General features: G+C 48.7%; 1 protein-coding gene across 2 annotated transcripts in view; it reads right to left on the reverse strand.

Moving 5' to 3' along the window:
* The window catches only part of SYT10 (synaptotagmin 10), a 103,472-nt gene that overhangs the window by 12,015 nt on the left and 71,511 nt on the right, over window positions 1-19,946 (reverse strand). For both annotated transcript variants that reach the window (XM_063446700.1, XM_063446698.1), the window contains exons 4-5: window positions 11,417-11,537; window positions 7,767-7,938 (exon numbers count right to left, since the gene is read on the reverse strand). In XM_063446700.1, the coding sequence (XP_063302770.1) occupies window positions 7,767-7,938; window positions 11,417-11,537 (293 nt within the window). The remainder of the gene's footprint in view (window positions 1-7,766; window positions 7,939-11,416; window positions 11,538-19,946) is intronic.

The following is a 19,946-nucleotide window of genomic DNA, read 5'->3' on the forward strand; positions in this document are numbered from 1 at the left end:
TGCTCTCAAAGAGCGACAAAACTGCGCTAGTGACGGAACTGAGGGCGGCGATCCGAGAAGAGATACAGGAGGTGCGCAGAGACCTCACTGCCCTGGAAGAAAGGGTCACAGAGCTGGAGGGGGAGAACATCAGGGCCATCCAACACTCCCAAACCGCTGACCATGCCACAGCTAGGCAAGGCTCAGTCCTACTCGAGCTCTGCAGGCAAGTAGAGGACCTGGACAACAGGGGGCGATGTAACAACATAAGAATCAGGGGCCTGCCGGAGGCTGAACAGGAAAACCTAGGCGCAGGTCTCACACAGCTTTTTACCCACATCCTGGGCGAGGAAGCCCCAGAAGATTACCAGATAGAACGCGCCCACAGGGCCCTTCGTCCCCCCAGAAGAGATGGCCTCCCGCGTGATGTCATTTGCTGCCTCCTGTCCTTCCAGCTCAAAGACGCCATCATGAGAGCTGCGCACCCTCAGACCATCACCTTCCATGATGCCGCAATCTCGCTCTACCAGGACTTGTCCGCTCTCACCCTAGACGCAAGGAGGGCACTGCGGCCACTCACGCACATCCTCCAGGAGAAGCGCATACCCTATAAATGGGGCTTCCCCTTCAGCCTCCAGGCCAAGCGGGGGAACACGTGGTGCTCACTGAGGTGGCCCAACGACGTACCCAGCTTCCTGAGAACGATGGATCTGCCACCTGTCACCATCCGCAACTGGATACTGGATCAACCTCCGCCATGCCCGGACCACCCTGAGGTGCCCGAACCACTCCGTAACCAAATACGAAGAGACACGCAGCCTACCCGCTGGGGAGGCCCTAATGGGCCCGAAGAATAGCTGAACCCGCGCTGATTCCGACCCCGGTGCCTCCCGGCCCTCCCGAGTATACCTCGCTTGCTGAAGTACCCCCTTGGCTTCCACGATGACAGCTAAGTACACACACTAAAATCCATAAGGGGTACATTACCATTACCTTCACCACACGGGCTAGGGGGGCCCCGGGGTCTACAGTTGGGGACACTCCGGACAGTCGGGGGGGACTGTGCTTTCCACGTTTTGTGTGGCTCTTGGGAGGGGGCGGGTGTGGGACCTTACAGTAATGCCCCGGGCCAGCCTCGCAGCGGATCTTTTCATGCCCAGGGAGCCGGGGCGCAACATCCCCGTTGTGCCTCCTACACCTACAATGCCGGTGTGCGGGACCCTATCCACGGCCCAGCCCATAATCGACCGACCATCCCTAATATCCGGCAGGACCCCCACAAGTAAACACTGCTCCCAGGAGCCGCCTGCCAACTCTCTTGCTAGAGCTGGGGGATTCCGCATCAGGCTGGGGTTGGGTGTTGGGAGGAATGAGGGACTTGGGAGATACTTGATTTGGGTGGAATATTGCATGTCTTGTGAATGGTTTCCTGTTATGTAAGGTACAAGCAAACTCGTTCTCCTCAAACTTATTGCATGCATTTCTCAGCCTATACAAACGCCATGTTTGCCATGCTACCGCTATTTTCTTGCCCCCCGGACTCCGGCTGGCCCCCCTTACTAGAGACGGGGCAGTCCATTTCATTCCTTGGTTGGGTGGGGGTGGGGAGGGGGGTAGGGGAGGGGTGGGGGACCAGTGGGATGCTGATTTAGCTAGAGGTTACGTGAAATGATGCCTGAAATATAATGTACACACTAATTCGCTCACGTCCGACCATGCTATATGCATTTCTTGGCCTATCCAGCCACCACGCCTGCCATGCTGCCAAGCTGCCGCAGTTTTTAATGCCCCTGGGTTCCTGCGGACCCCCCCGACGGAGACAGTGCAGTCCGCATCACCCTATAGCTAGGTTGTGGGGAGTTGTGGGACCTAGGGGAGGCTAGACTTGGTTAAAATGTTGCACGATTTGTGAAATGTTGCCTGAAATGTAATGTACTTGCAAACTTGTTCTCCTTTCACCGTATTGTATGCACTCTCTCTGCTCCTCCAGCTGACATGTACCACCGCAGTATTTCCCCCTCCCCGTCCCTTCCCCGACCGACTGGAGACAGCCCAAGGCCCCGGCGACGAGGCCGCTATTAGCGCCCCACCCTCCCCACCATATTCGAGACGCCCCAGGAGACGCCCCTCCTCTGGAGGTATGCTGGACGTGATTGAGACCCACCCTCCTGATTGGGTCCCCTAATAGGATTGCTAAGTCCGAATATCCTGTCCACCCTCATCGCACTAAAACCCATGACCCCTAATTGACGTTCCAGCCAACCCAGACGTGGTCCGAGGGAGTGCGGTCCCCGGTCTCTACGGACAGACCACACACGTTTGACTTCCTTGTCCCCCAGCAACAGACCCACCTGTATATTAGGTCACCCTCACACGACCTAGGGCCACGGTTGCCTACACTTCTTGACCCCTCATCAGGAGTCCACCCTAACCTACCAACCCCTCTAACCTCTCCATCCCCTCCCCCCCCCCCACCGGAGCCCCGACGAACCATCCCCTCCCCGCGCCTCGTACCAGTGCTCAGCCATGGCATCGGGCTTCCTGCCCTCGCCCCTACTCCTAAGGACACACAATGTCCGAGGCCTTAACTCCCCCGAAAAGAGGCGACACCTGCTACGCTCCCTCTGGTCACAAAGGACCCCTGTAGCATTCATTCAGGAAACGCACCTAAAGGGGAGAGACGCCCCCCAGATCAGAGACAGACGATTCCCCCTAGGTTATTACGCCAATCACCCCGAAGCTAAACGAGCGGGGGTCGCCATCATTTTCTCCCACAGCACCCCTTTCCTTAGCTCTGCCTCACAGGCAGACCCCCTGGGCAGGTATCTATTTGTTAAAGGCACGATCACTGACCACACGTACACTTTCGCCACGATATACTGCCCCAATAAGGGACAGCACCGATTCCTAGCAAAAACCCTCACACTGTTGGAGAGATTCCGCGAAGGAACCTTGATCCTGGCCGGTGATCTCAATATCCCCCTGGACCCCCGGATGGACTCATCCGCGGGCACCAGCACCATTCCCCCACACTGTATACGTCAGGCCAAACAAGCTCTGGCTAGATCAGGTCTGATTGACTGCTGGAGGATGGCGCACCCCGATGACAGAGATTACACATGCTACTCCGCAGCCCACACCAGGTATAGCAGGATAGACTAAATCTTCCTAGCGCAGGAATACCTTCCCTTCCTGATAGCCTCCTCCATTGGAATTCAGCACGACTCAGACCACGCCCCGGTCCAAGTCACAATTAAATCACCGCTCTTCAAAACCAGTGAACGCCACTGGAGACTCAATGAAAACATACTGACAGACAACGACATTACCACACAAATAGCCCAAACACTGACTCAATACTTTGAAGATAATGTCACGCCAGACATCGCCCCCCTCACAGTATGGGAGGTACATAAATGCGTGATACGGGGACACCTGATCAAGCTTTGCACCCAGCGGAAAAGGGAACACGCCGCCAAGATTCAGGAACTGACGCACGAGATAGCTAACCTAGAGACACGACACAAAATGGACCAAACAGACGATACCTACCGCCACCTCACAGACACACGTAGACAGCTCAGGGACCTACTATCCCAGAACTTACTACACACCATTCGCAAATCCAACAGACACTTCTATGAGTTCTCTGACAAATGCGGTAGGACACTAGCACGCACCCTGAAACAGAGACAGAGACAACACCACATACATCAGATCAAGGGGCGGGATGGGACAATGAAAAGGACCCCGACGGATATCCTACAGGGCTTCAGGCTCTTCTATGAGGAGCTATATAACTTGGATACTGCCACGCGGCGTGCAGACGCGCCCCAACACCTACGTAAAATAGACCATTTCCTCTCGGAACACATAGGCCGAACGCTCCCAGAAGACCTGGCCGAGGAACTGGAACAACCACTCATGGAGGAAGAACTAGCCGCCGCACTCAAAAGATCTAAGTCCCACAGGGCCCCGGGCCCTGACGGATTGCCGGTCTCATACCTGCGCAGGTTCAGGGACGTATTGCTCCCACACCTGGTACAGGGCTTCAACTCCTTGCTGGAAGAAGGTCAGTTCCCAACAGATTCCCTACGCGCAACTGTAACGGTCATACCGAAGGAGGGGAAGGACCCCACTGACTGCGGGAGCTACAGGCCGATCTCTATCCTCAACGCCGACCTCAAGCTTTTCGCCAAAACCATAGCCATGAGACTCTCCCGTGTGCTCCCTACCCTTGTCCACCCGGACCAGGTGGGATTCATTCCGGGGCGTGAGGCTCGAGACAACACCATCCGAGCCCTGCACATGATCCACTCTGCCCGGTCGACGAACAGAAGCCTAGTCCTGGTCTCCACCGACGCGGAAAAGGCTTTCGACCGGGTAGATTGGCAGTACCTCGAAGCTACCCTTCGTCACATGCAATTTGGTCCCGATATCCGTTCCTGTATCCTCTCCCTATATACAAACCCTACGGCCCGCATTCGGATCAACGGCGCACTCTCTGCTCCCTTTGCTATCCGCAACGGAACCAGACAGGGCTGCCCCCTGTCCCCCTCCTGTTTGCCCTCACTCTAGAACCCTTCCTAGAGGCGGTCAGACGGGACAGGGGTATCACCGGGTATGGGCTCCACCACACAGTTCATAAAGTAGCCGCTTACGCGGATGACATGTTATTTTTTTTGGACAATCCCGCAATCTCTTTCCCCAACCTCCTCCGAGCCTTCAGGAACTTTGGCAAAATCTCCAACCTTAACCCCTTAAGGACACATGACATGTGTGACATGTCATGATTCCATTTTATTCCAGAAGTTTGGTCCTTAAGGGGTTAAACTAAACATGAGCAAGTCAGAAGCCTTGCCGATCTCACTCACAGCAGAGAGAGTCACACACCTAAAATCACAGTTCCACTTCTCATGGTGCGACTCCAAACTCAAATATCTTGGCGTATGGCTGCCCAACGACCTAACACACCTATTTCAACTAAATTTCCTCACCATACTCGCGGTCTTACAGACGGACCTACAACGCTGGAGGAACCTCTACGTCTCCTGGTTCGGCCGAATCAATGCAGTGAAGATGAATGTGCTCCCGCGCCTTTTGTACCTGTTCCAAGCTATCCCCATAACTATCCCCAGAACATTCTTCCAATCACTGAACACAGCTATACGGCAGTTCGTTTGGAACGGGAAGGCGAGCAGAGTCAGCAGGGCGCTACTAGAACGCCCCAAAAGAAAGGGGGGCGCAGGTCTACCATCTCTTCTGGGATACTACCACGCTGCACACTTACTCAGGGTGATAGATTGGCACGCCCGCCCCACGGCCAAACTGTGGGGGCACGCTCCCCTCCCGTCTATGGCTCAGCGCCCTCACACTAACATCGCTGCGAACAGGCAACCCTTTGATCGATGCTACGCTACGGGTCTGGTGCACATTGCGGTATTCACGTCAACTCACCACCACTGACGGCCCCCTTACACCCATTACACACAACCCGAGGGTAGGAGGAGGACTCACGCCATCAAACCTACACTCATTTACCAACTCCGATTGGCTTAGCTTCCGACAGCTACTACAGGGACACCAACTCAGACCCTTCACAGACATCATGGGTGACAAGACACCTACTGGCCTAGATCACTTTCACTATACTCAAATACAGGCTTACTATGCATCCTTCCCAAACAAACAGTGCCTACACAGACCCCTCACGCAGTTTGAATCCCTGTGCATCACCCGAACCCACCCTGAAAAAGGAGTTTCATTGCTATACGCAACACTCCTAAACAGCGAACACCAGACACACCCCAGATACGTAACAAGGTGGGAAGAAGAGATAGGGACCACGCTCACAGACCAGGAATTGGACAAGATCTTTACACTGACACACAAATGCTCCATCAGCTCCAAAATTCAGGAGACAGGCTTTAAGATCCTCACGCGCTGGTATAGGACCCCTGATGTCCTACATCGTATAGATCCTGGGATTCCAGACGAGTGTTGTAACCTTCTGGACGACGATCAGGGAGTCCATCCGCCTCATAACGGATATTACCCTTCCCTTCCATCCCCTCACCATGCTCCTACATCACACAGACATGTCCATCTCAGCCTACAAAAAATCCCTACTTAAACACCTACTGACCGCAGCCTTAGCGATAATCCCAACTACGTGGAAACAAAAGGATGCGCCTACCCTCCGGCAGTGGTTAGACAAGGTGGGAGAGATACACCACATGGAATCACTCACGGCAGCTCTGCAGGGCAGACTAGAGAAATGTGACCGCACCTGGATGCCATGGCTGTGGTACATCATGATGGACGGGGCGGGGAACCGAGGGTCTCCCTCCCCTCCCCCCTCACACTCCTCCCCCCCTACCCTCCCCGCTCACCTGATCTGAGGTACGGGCTATCCGTCACCCGAGCTCTGACCATCCCTAATCCTCTGACACCCGCACCCCTAGGTCGGACACAGAGACGTCGACACCATACGCTCTTGTTCACACTGAACCCACCACTGATGACCATACGCTCCTACGGGTCCTGCACGACCCAGATCCCTCGACCGCAGACCCCGACAATACCTACCCAAACTTACCGACTTACCCCGCATCCACCTTCTCGACCATACGCAGCGGAATGGATGAGCACTTCCCCCTACATACCATAACCCCTAACCCGCTCGTTGCTTGCCACAAGCCACAGTTAGGGGAATATCTTCATACGCCCCTTTAGTTCGAGATACCCCGTCTTTCCCTTACATAGCAAGGCCTAGGCCACTCACATGCGACAATAGATATTTACAGTCACATAAACTTAAAAATCTATTAGTTCCCTATTACGTTAAGTCTGAGGCACCCCATTTATGACTCTTACTTGATATTAATGTGCCGTGAGGTAAATCCTTACACCGTTTAATTACGCTAACCTCTCTTGTTACGGAAGTTACGTACAATTGCATTTCATTTCTGTTACCTATCATTTGTAAATCGAAATAAAGATTGTCAAAAAAAAAAAAAGAAAATGTACCTAAAAAGAAAACATTTTAAATGAAATAAGTGATTGTCCATGGGTTAAATTACAAATATGCAGGTTTTGCTTTTAAATGAATCCTTTTTTGTCCCTCTGTTTCTCTTTGTTTTTGTGAATTTCCCTTAGTTCATTAGTTATACATAGCAGGGAGTATTTTTTTTCACGGGGAGCGTGGCATATATTGGTGGAACTGCACCAAAGTTGTTAAGCTGATTTACCAGCAATCCATCAGTCAAAATGATCCCACAAATTGCAATCTTTATCGGCACAGGAGAACAAAATGGAGGTGCCCTGGTATTAAAGGAACACTATAGTGTCATGAATACAAACATGTATTTCTGACACTATAGGTTTAAAAAAGCCTTTTAAGTCCCCAGCCCCCCTGACCCCATTAAATGGTTTTCTCGGGTCAAATTTGATGATTTCATCCAATCCAATGCTCTCCCGTAAGAAAGTATTGGGAAGCTATTGCGCATGCATGGCATCAGCATTGAATCAATGCAGCTCTATGAGGAATGTTCAGTATCTACATGCAGAGGATGGAGATGCTGAACCTCAGTGCTGCACATGGACCTAGGAAGCACCTCAGGTGACAGGGACCCTTTAAGACCCAGAAGAAGGAAGACAACATAATAAAGATATATATAAAGGTATGTGGCAAAGAGGGAAGTGAAATAATTTAGATACACATGGGCACAAGGAAAGGAACACGCAAAGAAAACATGATTGCAGCTCTTTAATAATGCCTGACATACCTATCATAATCCATCACGGCGATGGAGAGACTGACTTGGTCCATGTTTTCTGGAGGGATATCAAATATGATGGCCTCGTTATAGACTGGATTTAAAGTATTCTTTTTTGTAGTGGTTTTTCGCTTTTTCAGTCTCCGACCTTCGCACATGAGAGATACCTTGACGTAGGGATCTGTTTGTGAGGAATTCATTAAGAAAGACATGAAAAATGCTAAATTTAGTCCACAATAAATGAATTAGAAACAATATCCAATTCAGCTGTTTTGGTCTGCAGAAAGAAAAAAACAACCAAAAAATACACTTTGCTGCAACATTTGCACATATGTTCTGGTTAATTTAACAACGCACATGCCAAGTAACACACAAAAACCAAATCCCTGTGTCCTTCTAATCCTGCGTCTCTGTAATCATGTTTCATTGATTACATAAATTGCTGTTACTTTTCAGAAACATTTCCAGTTATTTCCTTTTCTGTAGTGCAGGCGGTAATTGGATGCTGTGACATTATATAATCAGAAACCTATTGTCAAACGTTGTCTTGGACTCATCTGCAGGTCTCACCAATTATCTCTTGTCCTTTCATAGCCTCTAGTACTGACACTACTGACTGTCTCTAATCTTGATTTTACACTTCAAGGTTATGTCTTTACCTTAGCAGTATTTTTTATTTTTTTTTATTCTTTATTTTTTCGTGCAATAGGATGTACATACAGGCCTGAAGTGCCACGATAGCAGGACAGGCTTATCAACAGGTACATTATCGTGACAGGATTGAGTTGCACATTTTAGGTTTTTAAAACGAACATAACATTGAAGTAGAAACATAGCTGTGTAATGGGTATCCGCAGCTGCGATAACAACGTGTATAGTGGACAGAGAGCTTGTGCTTGGCTGAGGAGCCAGGGTTAGTATTTTACGAGTGCTTAGTAGCATAAGTGGCGTTAATATCTTTAGTTGTCAAAAAGGTTCAATTGGGTTGTGCATAATAAGGTGGCTGAGGCTCTAGCGTACTCTAAGTGGTGTGGTCTGTCAGGGCTAGGGAAGTGTTTGGTCCCTTGTCTCCTATGCCGGCTGGATTGTGGCCTCTGTATGGGCCTCGTTATGCTCCTAAAGTTATGTGGGAGGTCAATGTTAGGGGATAGCATAGTGTGTAGGCTGGAGACTGCGTCAATTCTGGAGCACTTGTTTTGGGTTGGTGCGTCGTCAATATCTGCGTGGTTTGCAGGGTCTCAGAGATTTTACGCCTCTGTGTATAGTTTAAGTCGGTTTGGTGTTGTCCTGGGGTGCAGAGGCGGGGGGGGAGAGATTATGGGTTCTCTGTTGTCGGGCCATAGCGACCCACGTCAGTGGCTGTTAGGTTGTGTTGGCTAAGTAGTCAACGTAAACATAAACATATATACATGAACAAGTTTAAACTAATAAAGCAAGTAATTAAAAAAAAATAAACGATCTGCTCAGGTTGCTTCTGTGGCACGTCCATCTGCCGGGATAAAGGGGGTGATTCTTGCTGGGTCCCAGACATGCGACGGCTTTGTGGTCCCTCTTGTGCCAAGCCCGGTAAGTGAGTCCTCTGGGAGGCCCAGTGTTGCCAGCATGGCAGCTGCTTCATCTATATCTCGGATCTCGTGGGTGATGTTTCCCTGTGTAATTTGTAGTTTCTGAGGGGTGCGCCATCTGTTTGGAATGTCACCGTTTCTGAGTGCTGTTGTGAAGGGTCGCAGGGAATGTCTCCACTTGAGTGTGTCCCCTGAGAGGTCATTGTAGAACGTCAGCGACATATTTTCAAACCTATATGGCGACAGTCCTTTCAGTGCCGCCATTATTGCTGCGTTATCTCTGTTGCAGGTAAGTCGTACCACTATGTCTCCAGTGGTGGTTACAGGTGCTTGGCGTGGCTTTGGAATCCTAAAAATCCCATCTATGTGGACGTTCTTAGCCTGTTTGGGGGTCAGTAGGGCACAGAGCAGTCTCCGCATCATGTGTGGTAGTTCCCCTGCCGGGATTTCGTCCCGAACCCCTCGTACCTTGATGTTGTTTCGGCGCCGTGTATCTTCCATGAGGGCAAACCTCTGTTCAAAGGTTATCTGCTATTTTTGCAGGCGCTGTACTTCTTCCCCTAGCGAGGTGATCTGCGTGGATTGTTGCGTGGCCGTTGTTTCCACGTTCTCAATGCGTCCCACCAGGCCCAGAAGTTCAGAGCGCAGGGAGGCCATGTCGGCCTGCAGCGTTTTCTGGAGGCCTGCTAGTAGTTCCTTTAGGGTGGCTGTTGTCACAGGCTGGGTGTCAGCACTCTGTGGTAGTGCCTGGGTACTGTAGGGGCGTGGCATTGGAGGTGACTCCCTGTCTAGAAGCGATTCACCCGAGGAGTCCGAGTAGTCTGCATAGTCGGCGGCCATCTTGGGTCCGCTCGCGCCATGCGTTCGTCGCAGGAGTTCCCCAATGTGCATGCTCGTTTTGGGCTTATCTGGCTTAAGCTTCTTACTTTTGCGCCCCATAGGTAAGCCTGACGTTTTTTTCTGGTCGTTGTGGGTGATTTTTCGTTCAAAAGTGCTCGTTCCTACACGGAGCCCATGTAATGTGCGTCCGGTGTGCTTGGCTGCTTGGCTCCACCCCCCGATTATTATGTTCTTAATGGAAACAAGTTCTGGATTACAAACGGGCCTGACGCAGATGTGGTGATAGTTTATGCAAAGTCAAATCCATCAGCCCAGCCAGCCTCTCATAGAATCACTGCTTTCATTGTCGAAAAGGTCAGTGTTCTGCCCTCCGTCTTGATTTCTCTGCCTTATCCCGATTTATTCTAACGTTTTGGAATTTGTAGGAGACACCCGGATTCAGCACCGCACAGAAACTGGACCAGCAGTATTTTTTAGTGCTAGACATACTGTTTAATTGTGGTTGGTCTGTTCCACTGCATGGTAGTGTTATTTCTCTAATTTCCAGGTCCCACCCATACCATATCATACTTGGCAGCAGTACTGAGTTTGGCAAGTATGATATGGTATGGGTGAGACCTTTGGAAAATGTGACCTGTGTCTAGCAAAATGTGACCTGTGTTTAGCAAAATGTGACCTGTGTCTAGCAAAATGTGACCTGTGTTTAGCATCCCAAATATTTCTCATGTTTCCCTTCTGGTACATCGTCATAAGTATAGCACAGGCATGTTGTTAAACGCAGTCCAGCTTTGCAATGTTTTCCTGGGCATTACCACTGTGTAAGAGTAGTTTGCTGTTCCAAAAGACAACCAAAATCAAAATAAAGGCTCAGCAAGCATTCTTATTTTGAAAAAAAAAATTTAAAGACACATAACTTTTGCGAAGACTATTACTGAATTATTAAATCGCAGTAAGTGTTGATATGTGTTTTCAGTTGGTGCATTGGAAATTCAAGTCCCTGATTTATGTTATTTTTCTCGTCAGGTTTACCCGTTAAGCCATGATTCATGATTTGTTGGAGCTGCATTTAATATTCTAGACTAAAATAGCATCCTGGATGAACTTTGAAGAATTCAAGGTTTAGTAAGTAATTGTGTCCTGTGGTTACCTGTGTCGCTCCCATTTCCAAAGAGTTGTTCATACTTTGCTAGGCTTTGCACAATGGCAACATATTTAGAGTTTAAGATTTCTAGGACAGTCCCAAAGAGAACATACCGGAGGAACCCGTGATGTCCATGGCCTTCAGATTTCTACATTTGATGACCGTTAAGGTCATCCTTCCTGCCGTGGGTAGGTAGCACAGGGAATACATTATCTCACCAAGGTCTACACTTTCCTGGATAGAGAGAGAGAGAGAAAAAAAATTAGATTTTAGTGATTGCACAATAAATATTAAATAATTAACATTAATAATAACTAAAATGTTTGATTTTGTGTTCGTCTCAAACTAAACACTTAATTTTAGAATTAAATTTGCCACTAGTGGCTAGTGATATTTAAAGATGGTGGGCGCTAGCCACTTCACCCAAATTCACCCTGACTTGTTTATTTAAAGGATCAAACTCGTTTTCCTGACACTATAGCATCCTTAGGACTCCCCCACCCTCAGGGTCAGCCTCACTTGGCGCTGAAGGGTTTAAGACCCCTTCAGCCCCTTACCTTTATCCAGCGGCAGGCTCCTTCGGCACTGGTGACCTCTCCTCCCCCTCCGACGTTGGCTCCTGAGTGGAGTGGAATTCATTGAGCTGAAGTAGTCTGGGTGACTATAGTGTCCCTTTAAACATCATGCACTCAACCCATAGCCAAGAGGTCATGGTGTTCAACACCATAAGCATATTGGGCAAACTATCCCCATTCATTGTTCAAAACAAATACTTTGTAACATCGCTTCTACTGCACTGAAGGGTAAACGTGACACCAAACACATGAATAAAGTACATTTCCCATAGTGCTTGGACATGCTGAGCAATTCTCTTATCAATTCTTCCTTTTACATTTCCAATAAATACATACACATCAGTTTCCACGTGCACGAGAAGACAGACGTCCTTATATATAACAATATTCAGATAATACTTTCCTATTTGCTACCAATTTCAGTTTACTTACAAAGAAATGTGTTACGTTTCCTTTGTACAGTTTAGTGAGCAAGGATTTAAAACCAGTTATCTCAGCCTTCGACAGGTTACCATGGTGTCTATATCCCCTTATCTGGCAGCACGCTAAAAGGGACACTATAGTCACCAAAACACCGAGACTTCAGAGACATGGTATATACACCAAAACTGCTTCGTTAGGATAAAGTTTGTTTTGGTGACTATAGTGTTCCTTTAATCTGATGGTGCTTTATTAATTAATTATACTTATGATAAAAGAGAGGAGGCATTTGTAAGCTTGTTTGGGCAGGAACACATACTGTTCTGGTATATCAAACATGTTCTGGTATGTAAAACATGTATTCCTAACACTAAAGTGCCCCTCTGAATCAGCAGCTCCCCCTTCCCACCATGAAAGGGATAAAAAAAAGTTTTCTACACTTACCTGATTCCAGCGCTGAGGTCCCTCATTACTGGATCGGGCTCCTCCTCTGCTGACGTTAGTTGATGGGAGGAACCTAGTGAGCATGCAAGGCAAGCATCATGCGTACATCAGGCCTTCCTACAGGGATTTAAAAGATGCTGGACATCCTCATGCAAAACTCCAGGAAGTGCCTCTATCAGCTGTCTGGTAAACAGACACTAGAGGCAGTCTTAATACTGCAAAGTAAACAATGTTTTACATTGCAGAGATAAGAATGATAGAGGCGCTGCACCTAGACCACTTCAATCAGATGAAGTGGTCTTGGTGCCTATATTGTCCATTTAAATGGTTTTTTGTTTACCTATTGTACAGTACTGCTTAATATGTTGGCACTACATAAATTGTAATTGTCATTTAGTGGTTTATTCCCTAGACTGTAAATGTGGACAAGTGACAAGGGAATTTAACATGTGAGGTAAAAAAAAAAAAAAAACAGGGAGGATAGACTCTCATAAATCTCCCATAAAATCTAAAAAAAAAATTAAAAAAATGAAAATACCCAGGCTGGAAAATAGCGGGTAAAAAGAAGGGAGAAAAAGGGTTAGCGCTTTAAAACAGAACCAGGCAGCAACTTTAAAAGGGAATCCCTCAAAACCCTTAAAACACAATTAAATAAAATAAAAAAATAAAAGCTGCGCCAATACAAAATGAAAGTCAGTCAATAAAAATAAATATAAAATAGTCCAAATAAAAGAGAAAGTCCAAATAAAATAAGTAAAGTCTTAGCTGAATAGATCTTATTTAGATAGGATAGTCTATACAATGATGGATGGGGAACGGTGTCCTCGTTGTCCTTCCTCAGGTAAATCCAATGATAAGAAAAGATAAAACAAATAACCAAAATAGTGTAATATGTTCACTAGAGTGTAACAAATAAAGAAAGAATAGTATATTTGTATTGGCGCAGCTTTTATTTATTTTTTTAAATTTTATTTCATGGAAAATAGCGGGACTGAAGATGTTTTATATTGTACTGTATTGACCTAACATGTGCAATTAATAAATGTTAAAGGACCACTCTAGGCACCCAGAACACTTCAGCTTAAGTGGTCTGGGTGCCAGGTCCAGCTAGCTTTTACCCTTTTTTTTTATAAACATAGCAGTTTCAGAGAAACTGCTATGTTTATACTGAGGGTTAAGCCAGCCTCCAGAGCCTCGCATTCAGCCGATGACGTCGCGAGGAAGAAGAGGAGGAGGAGGAAAGCTCCCGGCCGGACTGACAGGAAGGTGCACACTCAGTGTGTGTGTGCACCTTCCTATCAATCCGGCCGGCACCGCGGACGCAGAGCAGCTCGGCCACGCTACGGGGAGGGGGTAAAAAGAGAGAGGGAGGGAGGGGGGGAGTTAAAAGAGAGAGGGGGAGGGGGGGTAAAAGAGAGAGGGGGGGGTAAAAGAGAGAGGGGGGTAAAAGAGAGAGGGAGGGGGGGTTAAAAGAGAGAGGGAGGGAGGGGTTAAAAGGGAGGGAGGGGTTAAAAGAGAGAGGGAGGGAGGGGTTAAAAGAGAGAGGGGGGGTTAGAAGAGAGAGGGAGGGGGGGTTAAAAGAGAGAGGGAGGGGGGTTAAAAGGGAGGGGGGGTTAAAAGAGAGAGGGGGGGTTGTTAAAAGAGATGGGTTAAAAGAGAGAGGGAGGGGGGTTAAAAGAGAGAGGAGGGGGGTTTAAAAGAGGGAGGGGGGTTAAAAGAGAGAGGGAGGGGGGGGTTAAAAGAGGGAGGGGGAGGTTAAAAGAGAGAGGGAGGGGAGGTTAAAAGAGAGAGGGAGGGGAGGTTAAAAGAGAGAGGGTGGTTAAAAGAGAGAGTGAGGGGGTAAAAAGAGAGAGGGGAGTAGGGGGGTAAAAAGAGAGAGGGAGGGGGGTAAGAAGAGAGGGGGTAAGAAGAGAGAGGGAGGGGGGTAAGAAGGGAGGGGGTAAGAAGAGGGGGGGTAAGAAGAGGGAGGGGGTAAGAAGAGAGAGAGGGGGTAAGAAGGGAGGGGGGAGTAAGAAGGGGGTAAGAAGAGGGGGAGGGGGGAGTAAAAGAGGAAGGGGGGAGTAAGAAGAGGGGGAGGGGAGAGTAAGAAGAGGGGGAGGGGGGTAAGAAGAGGGGAGAGTAAGAAGAGAGGGGGGGAGTAAAGGGGGTAAGAAGAGGGGAGGGGGAGTAAAAAGAGGAAGGGGGAGTAAGAAGAGGGGGGAGGGGGGTAAGAAGAGGGGGGAGGGGGTAAGAAGAGGGGGAGAGTAAGGAGAGGGGGAGTAAGAAGGGGGTAAGAAGAGAGTGGGAGTAAGAAGGGGGTAAGAAGAGGGGGAGGGGGGGTAAGAAGAGGGGGAGAGTAAGGAGAGGGGGAGTAAGAAGGGGGTAAGAAGAGAGTGGGAGTAAGAAGGGGGTAAGAAGAGGGGGGAGGGGGTAAGAAGAGGGGGAGAGTAAGGAGAGGGGGAGTAAGAAGGGGGTAAGAAGAGAGTGGGAGTAAGAAGGGGGTAAGAAGAGGGGGAGGGGGGTAAGAAGAGGGGGAGGGGGGAGTAAGAGGAGGGCAATTGCCCCCTCCCCTGTCCGCAGGCACCGTGCGGGCAGCCGGCAGGGGAGGGAGGAAGAGAGGACCCAGGAGCTCAGCCTGCAGCTCCTCTGGGTCCTTCTTGCGCAAGCACAGATCGTTGCCGCGGTTACCACGGCAACGTTACGGCTCTTGCGAGAGTAAACTCTAGCCCTGGAGCTACGGGCTAGAGTTCACTCTCAACACTGCGACCACCAGGTATTCCTGGTGGTCGCAGTGGTGAGAGTGAACTTTAGCCCCATAAACACACTGCCCCCACACACCATACACATTCACACACTGCCCCCCATACACACACACACTGCCCCCACACACACCATACACATTTACACACATTGCCTCACACACAAACACATACACTGCCCACCCATACACACACAGCCCCCCATACTAACATTGCCACACATACACAGCCCCCTCGTACACACATTGCCCCACACACCCTACATATTCACACACTACACCCCCTCACACACACTGAACCTTTCACACACACTGCACCCCTTACACATTGCACCACTGCTCCTATACCCTACTACAGCCTCATATCCCAGCAGACCCCAGGTAAGTTGTCAAACTGTTCTTAAACGGTTTGACTACTTACTCTGGGAGGGGGGCCCGGCCCTCCTGGCACCATAACGACTACACAGAGTAGTAGTGGTTATTGTGCATGGATTATTTCTTTAAATAATCTACGAGTGCCCCAGTAGCCAGCAAGCCAGCCAACCCACAGGCCAGCCAGCCCACAGGCTGGCCAGTAGACAGCCAGCCAGCCTACAGGCCACCAGTTAGGCTTAAAGCCAGCAAACCCACAGCCTGCCAACCGCAGCCAGCAAGCCACAGCCTGCCAGCCAGCAAGTCACAGCCAGCAAGCCAGAGCCTGCCAGCCGCAGCCAGCAGGCCCACAGCCTGCCAGCCGCAGCCAGCAAGCCCACAGCCTGCCGGCAGTAGCCAGCAAGCCCACAGCCTGCCAGCAAGCCCACAGCCTGCCAGCCGCAGCCAGTAAGCCCACAGCCTTCCAGCAAGCCCACAGCCTGCCAGCCGAAGCCAGCAAGCCCACAGCCTGCCGGCAGTAGCCAGCAAGCCCACAGCCTGCCAGCAAGCCCACAGCCTGCCAGCCGCAGCCAGTAAGCCCACAGCCTTCCAGCAAGCCCACAGACTGCCAGTCAGCAACAGTAATTAAGGTAAGAGGAGCCAACTTGGCCTAGGTATCAGCTATGTTGTGTTGCTATATTGTGAATAGGAACCAGAGTGTTGGAGAGACCCCCCTCCAGGCCCCATTAGACTCCATTGTAGTCTCTAATGGGACCTGGAGGAAATTCTGAGATAGCCTCTGCTAGAATGCTCCCCCCCTCCATGGCCCATTAGCCCTCAATTGTAGTCTCTACTGGGGCCTGGAGGCGACTGTTTCCAGCAGGGACACTGAGATGGCCTCTGTTAGAAAGACCCCCTTCCAAGCCTATTAGACTCCATTGTAGTCTCTAATAGGGCCTGGAGGGGATTCTTTCTAACACACTCTCTAAAGGACACTGAGATAGCCTCTGCTAGAAAGACCCCCCTCCATGGCCCATTGTAGTCTCTACTGGGGCCTTGAAGGGATTATTGCACTTTTGTTCCTTGTGTCTAAAGATTGTGTAGGGTGTGGCTGGAGGCGGTGCATGGAGGCGGGACATGGGTGGCGCTTGCTGCGGAGTATGGGTGGGGCCTGTAAGGGGCCCTTGATTTATTTTGCCCGGGGGCCCTGAGGGTTCTCAGTCCGCCCCTGACCATAAGCATTCTGGGATGGATCTGCGAGCATGCTGGGAGGGGGCCTGTATGGATGGATTCTATCAGGGTTATTCACTCAAAGAGAATTTCAAAATTTATGCAAAAAGAGACGAAAAATTCTCCAATTCAGTTATTTTCAGTTTTTTATTTTGGCGTTAAATTTGAATTACCGTATTTTTCCATGTAAAAAAGTTTTTTCTAAATTTTCCTTAGTGTAAAGTTGGGGGTCATCTTATACACAGAATGTCACTGCAGGAGTTAAAAAAAACAAAAAAACACTTGTGCGCGGGGCCTATGTTAAGATGGCGCCTGTCGCATTTCAGTGTGCCACATCCTCCACACATACCTGGCCTCTCTCCCGTCGATCCACTTCTGAATGCTGTGACAAGGAGGAAGAGGTCCCTATATGCGTGGGAGCTGCAGCAGACATCAGCACGTACCACCAACGGAGCTCCAGAGACATGCAACACCATAAAAGGAGCAGCCATATTAAGATATGCTCCACCTCAGGTAGGTCTTGCTTTCTGATTTATATTTATGGGGGAGAAAAAGGGGATCAGGGAGCAGAGGGAATAGTGCTGTGATGTCCCAAGCTGCTGCATTGTGGGAGCTGTAGTCTCCCAGCATGCCCTCACACCGCCTGCTGCATTGTGGGAGCTGCAGTCTCCCAGCATGCCCTCACACCGCCTGCAGTATTGTGGGAGCTGCAGTCTCCCAGCATTCCCTCACACCGCCTGCTGTATTGTGGGAGCTGCAGTCTCCCAGCACGCCCTCACACCGCCTGCTGTATTGTGGGAGCTGTAGTCTCCCAGCACGCCCTCACACCGCCTGCTGTATTGTGGGAGCTGTAGTCTCCCAGCATGCCCTCACACCACCTGCTGTATTGTGGGAGCTGTAGTCTCCCAGCATGCCCTCACACCGCCTGCTGTATTGTGGGAGCTGTAGTCTCCCAGCACGCCCTCACACCGCTTGCTGTATTGTGGGAGCTGCAGTCTCCCAGCATGCCCTCACACCGCCTGCTGTATTGTGGGAGCTGTAGTCTCCCAGCACGTCCTCACACCGCCAGCTGTATTGTGGGAGCTGCAGTCTCCCAGCACGCACTATAGAGCCATTAACTTCACACAGTACCGTAGCATAGGGAAGGCATGAGAATCAGAAGTGTGTTGTTTTCCTTGGAAGTCACTTCTAAAACAACAAAGTTGTTCTATTTCATGTCTAAAATATTGATTTCTTAATTTTGGTTTAAAAAATATAGGTCATCTTATACACGGGGGCATCTTATACATGGAAAAATACTGTATGCTTTGAACTCACTATGAATTCTAAGCAATTTTGACTTTAGTTAAATATAGATTTATATTGTTATTTTATTCCAGGAAAATCATATACAGAATACAAGGTGGAAGTATTTTCTTTATACATCTGGTAAGCTATGCATTTTCTAATTTTATGTCAGGCACAGCTTATAAAGATAAAATTAAATTATTTGCAAATTAATACTGAACTACCGGTATGCAATGTTATGCATAATAAGAATTCTGCCAGAGAAACAGTTAAAGATACAATCCAACCACTACAGTTTGCTATAGTAGTTATGGTCCAGGAGTGTCAGAACGCTCCCTGTTGTAACGCTCCCAAACCGATTTAGAAGGGTTTGACGTCTTACCTGCTGCTCCCTGACAGTAAAAACATATATATACATTTTTGGTAAAAGGGGGGTGGGGGGAAGAGGTTAAGGACCAACAGAAATGCTTTTGCAATAAATAAAAAAATACTAATACTAACACAAAATAAATACAACAATGTTATTGTAAATGCAGAAGGTTACTTTGTTTCAGGCTAGGCTGCCATGGTGCCTGTAAGCGCCAAAGTTGCTCTCTTTTCATGTGGACACACAATGAGAATAATGTTATTAGCCACTACTTACTCTAGTCCTCCTGCCCCCCTAAATATAGCAAAACCCTACTTTTATTCTAGTCTGCTGCTGCTGGCTGACATCATCAGAAGTGTTGCTCATTATCAATCACAATGCTTTCCCATTGATTTGTCTGAGATTGTCAAGGAGGCGGATCAGGGGCAGAGCCAGCCCAAGCCAAACACAGCCCTGGCCAATCAGCATCTCCTCATAGTAATGCATTGAATCAATACATCTCTATGAGGAAAGTTCAGTGTCTCCATGCAGAGGGTGGAGACACTGAATGGCAGTCATACTGTGCAGCACTGCCCCAGGAAGCACCTCTAATAGCCTTCTGAGGAGTAGCCACTAGAGGTATCCCTATGCTGTAATGTAAACACTGCATTTTCTCTGAAAAGACAGCATTTACTGCAAAAAACCTGAAGGGAATGATTATACTCACCAGAACAAATACAATAAGTTGCAGTTGTGCTAGTGATTATAGTGTCCTTTTAACAACTGTTTTAAAGTAACAGCAGCCGATAACTCTCTGTCGTTACTGGTGAACCTGTGCAGTCAGTGAACAGCTTCTGTCTGCTACCGGTAGTGACAAACACCTTAGTGAGTCACGGATTACCAGTAAACAGTAGTGCCATTGTTGGATATGAGCCCTAGTATTTTATGCCTTTCAATATTGAGTATGGAGAGGAGATGCAATTAATTCAAACCTTGGAAGAAAGTGTGAACACCTACAGCCAAAATAAATTACATCAGAGGGCAAAAATGCTGTCAGTCTATAATTTTCCTCACCGCACATATTTTTTTTAACAATGTCACACGGAAGTTCAATTAGATTGTACTTAAACCGAACATATAGCATTCCGTTAGCTGTTTGCCAGTGGCAGGTAACTAAAGACCCTACAGGGATATAAAAAAAATTGTTCAGGTTGTCAAAACTACCATTTACTTGCATTCAATTGGACTAATTA

The sequence above is a fragment of the Pelobates fuscus genome, chromosome 3 (assembly GCF_036172605.1).
Source record: "Pelobates fuscus isolate aPelFus1 chromosome 3, aPelFus1.pri, whole genome shotgun sequence".
Taxonomy (NCBI): Eukaryota; Metazoa; Chordata; class Amphibia; order Anura; family Pelobatidae; genus Pelobates; species Pelobates fuscus.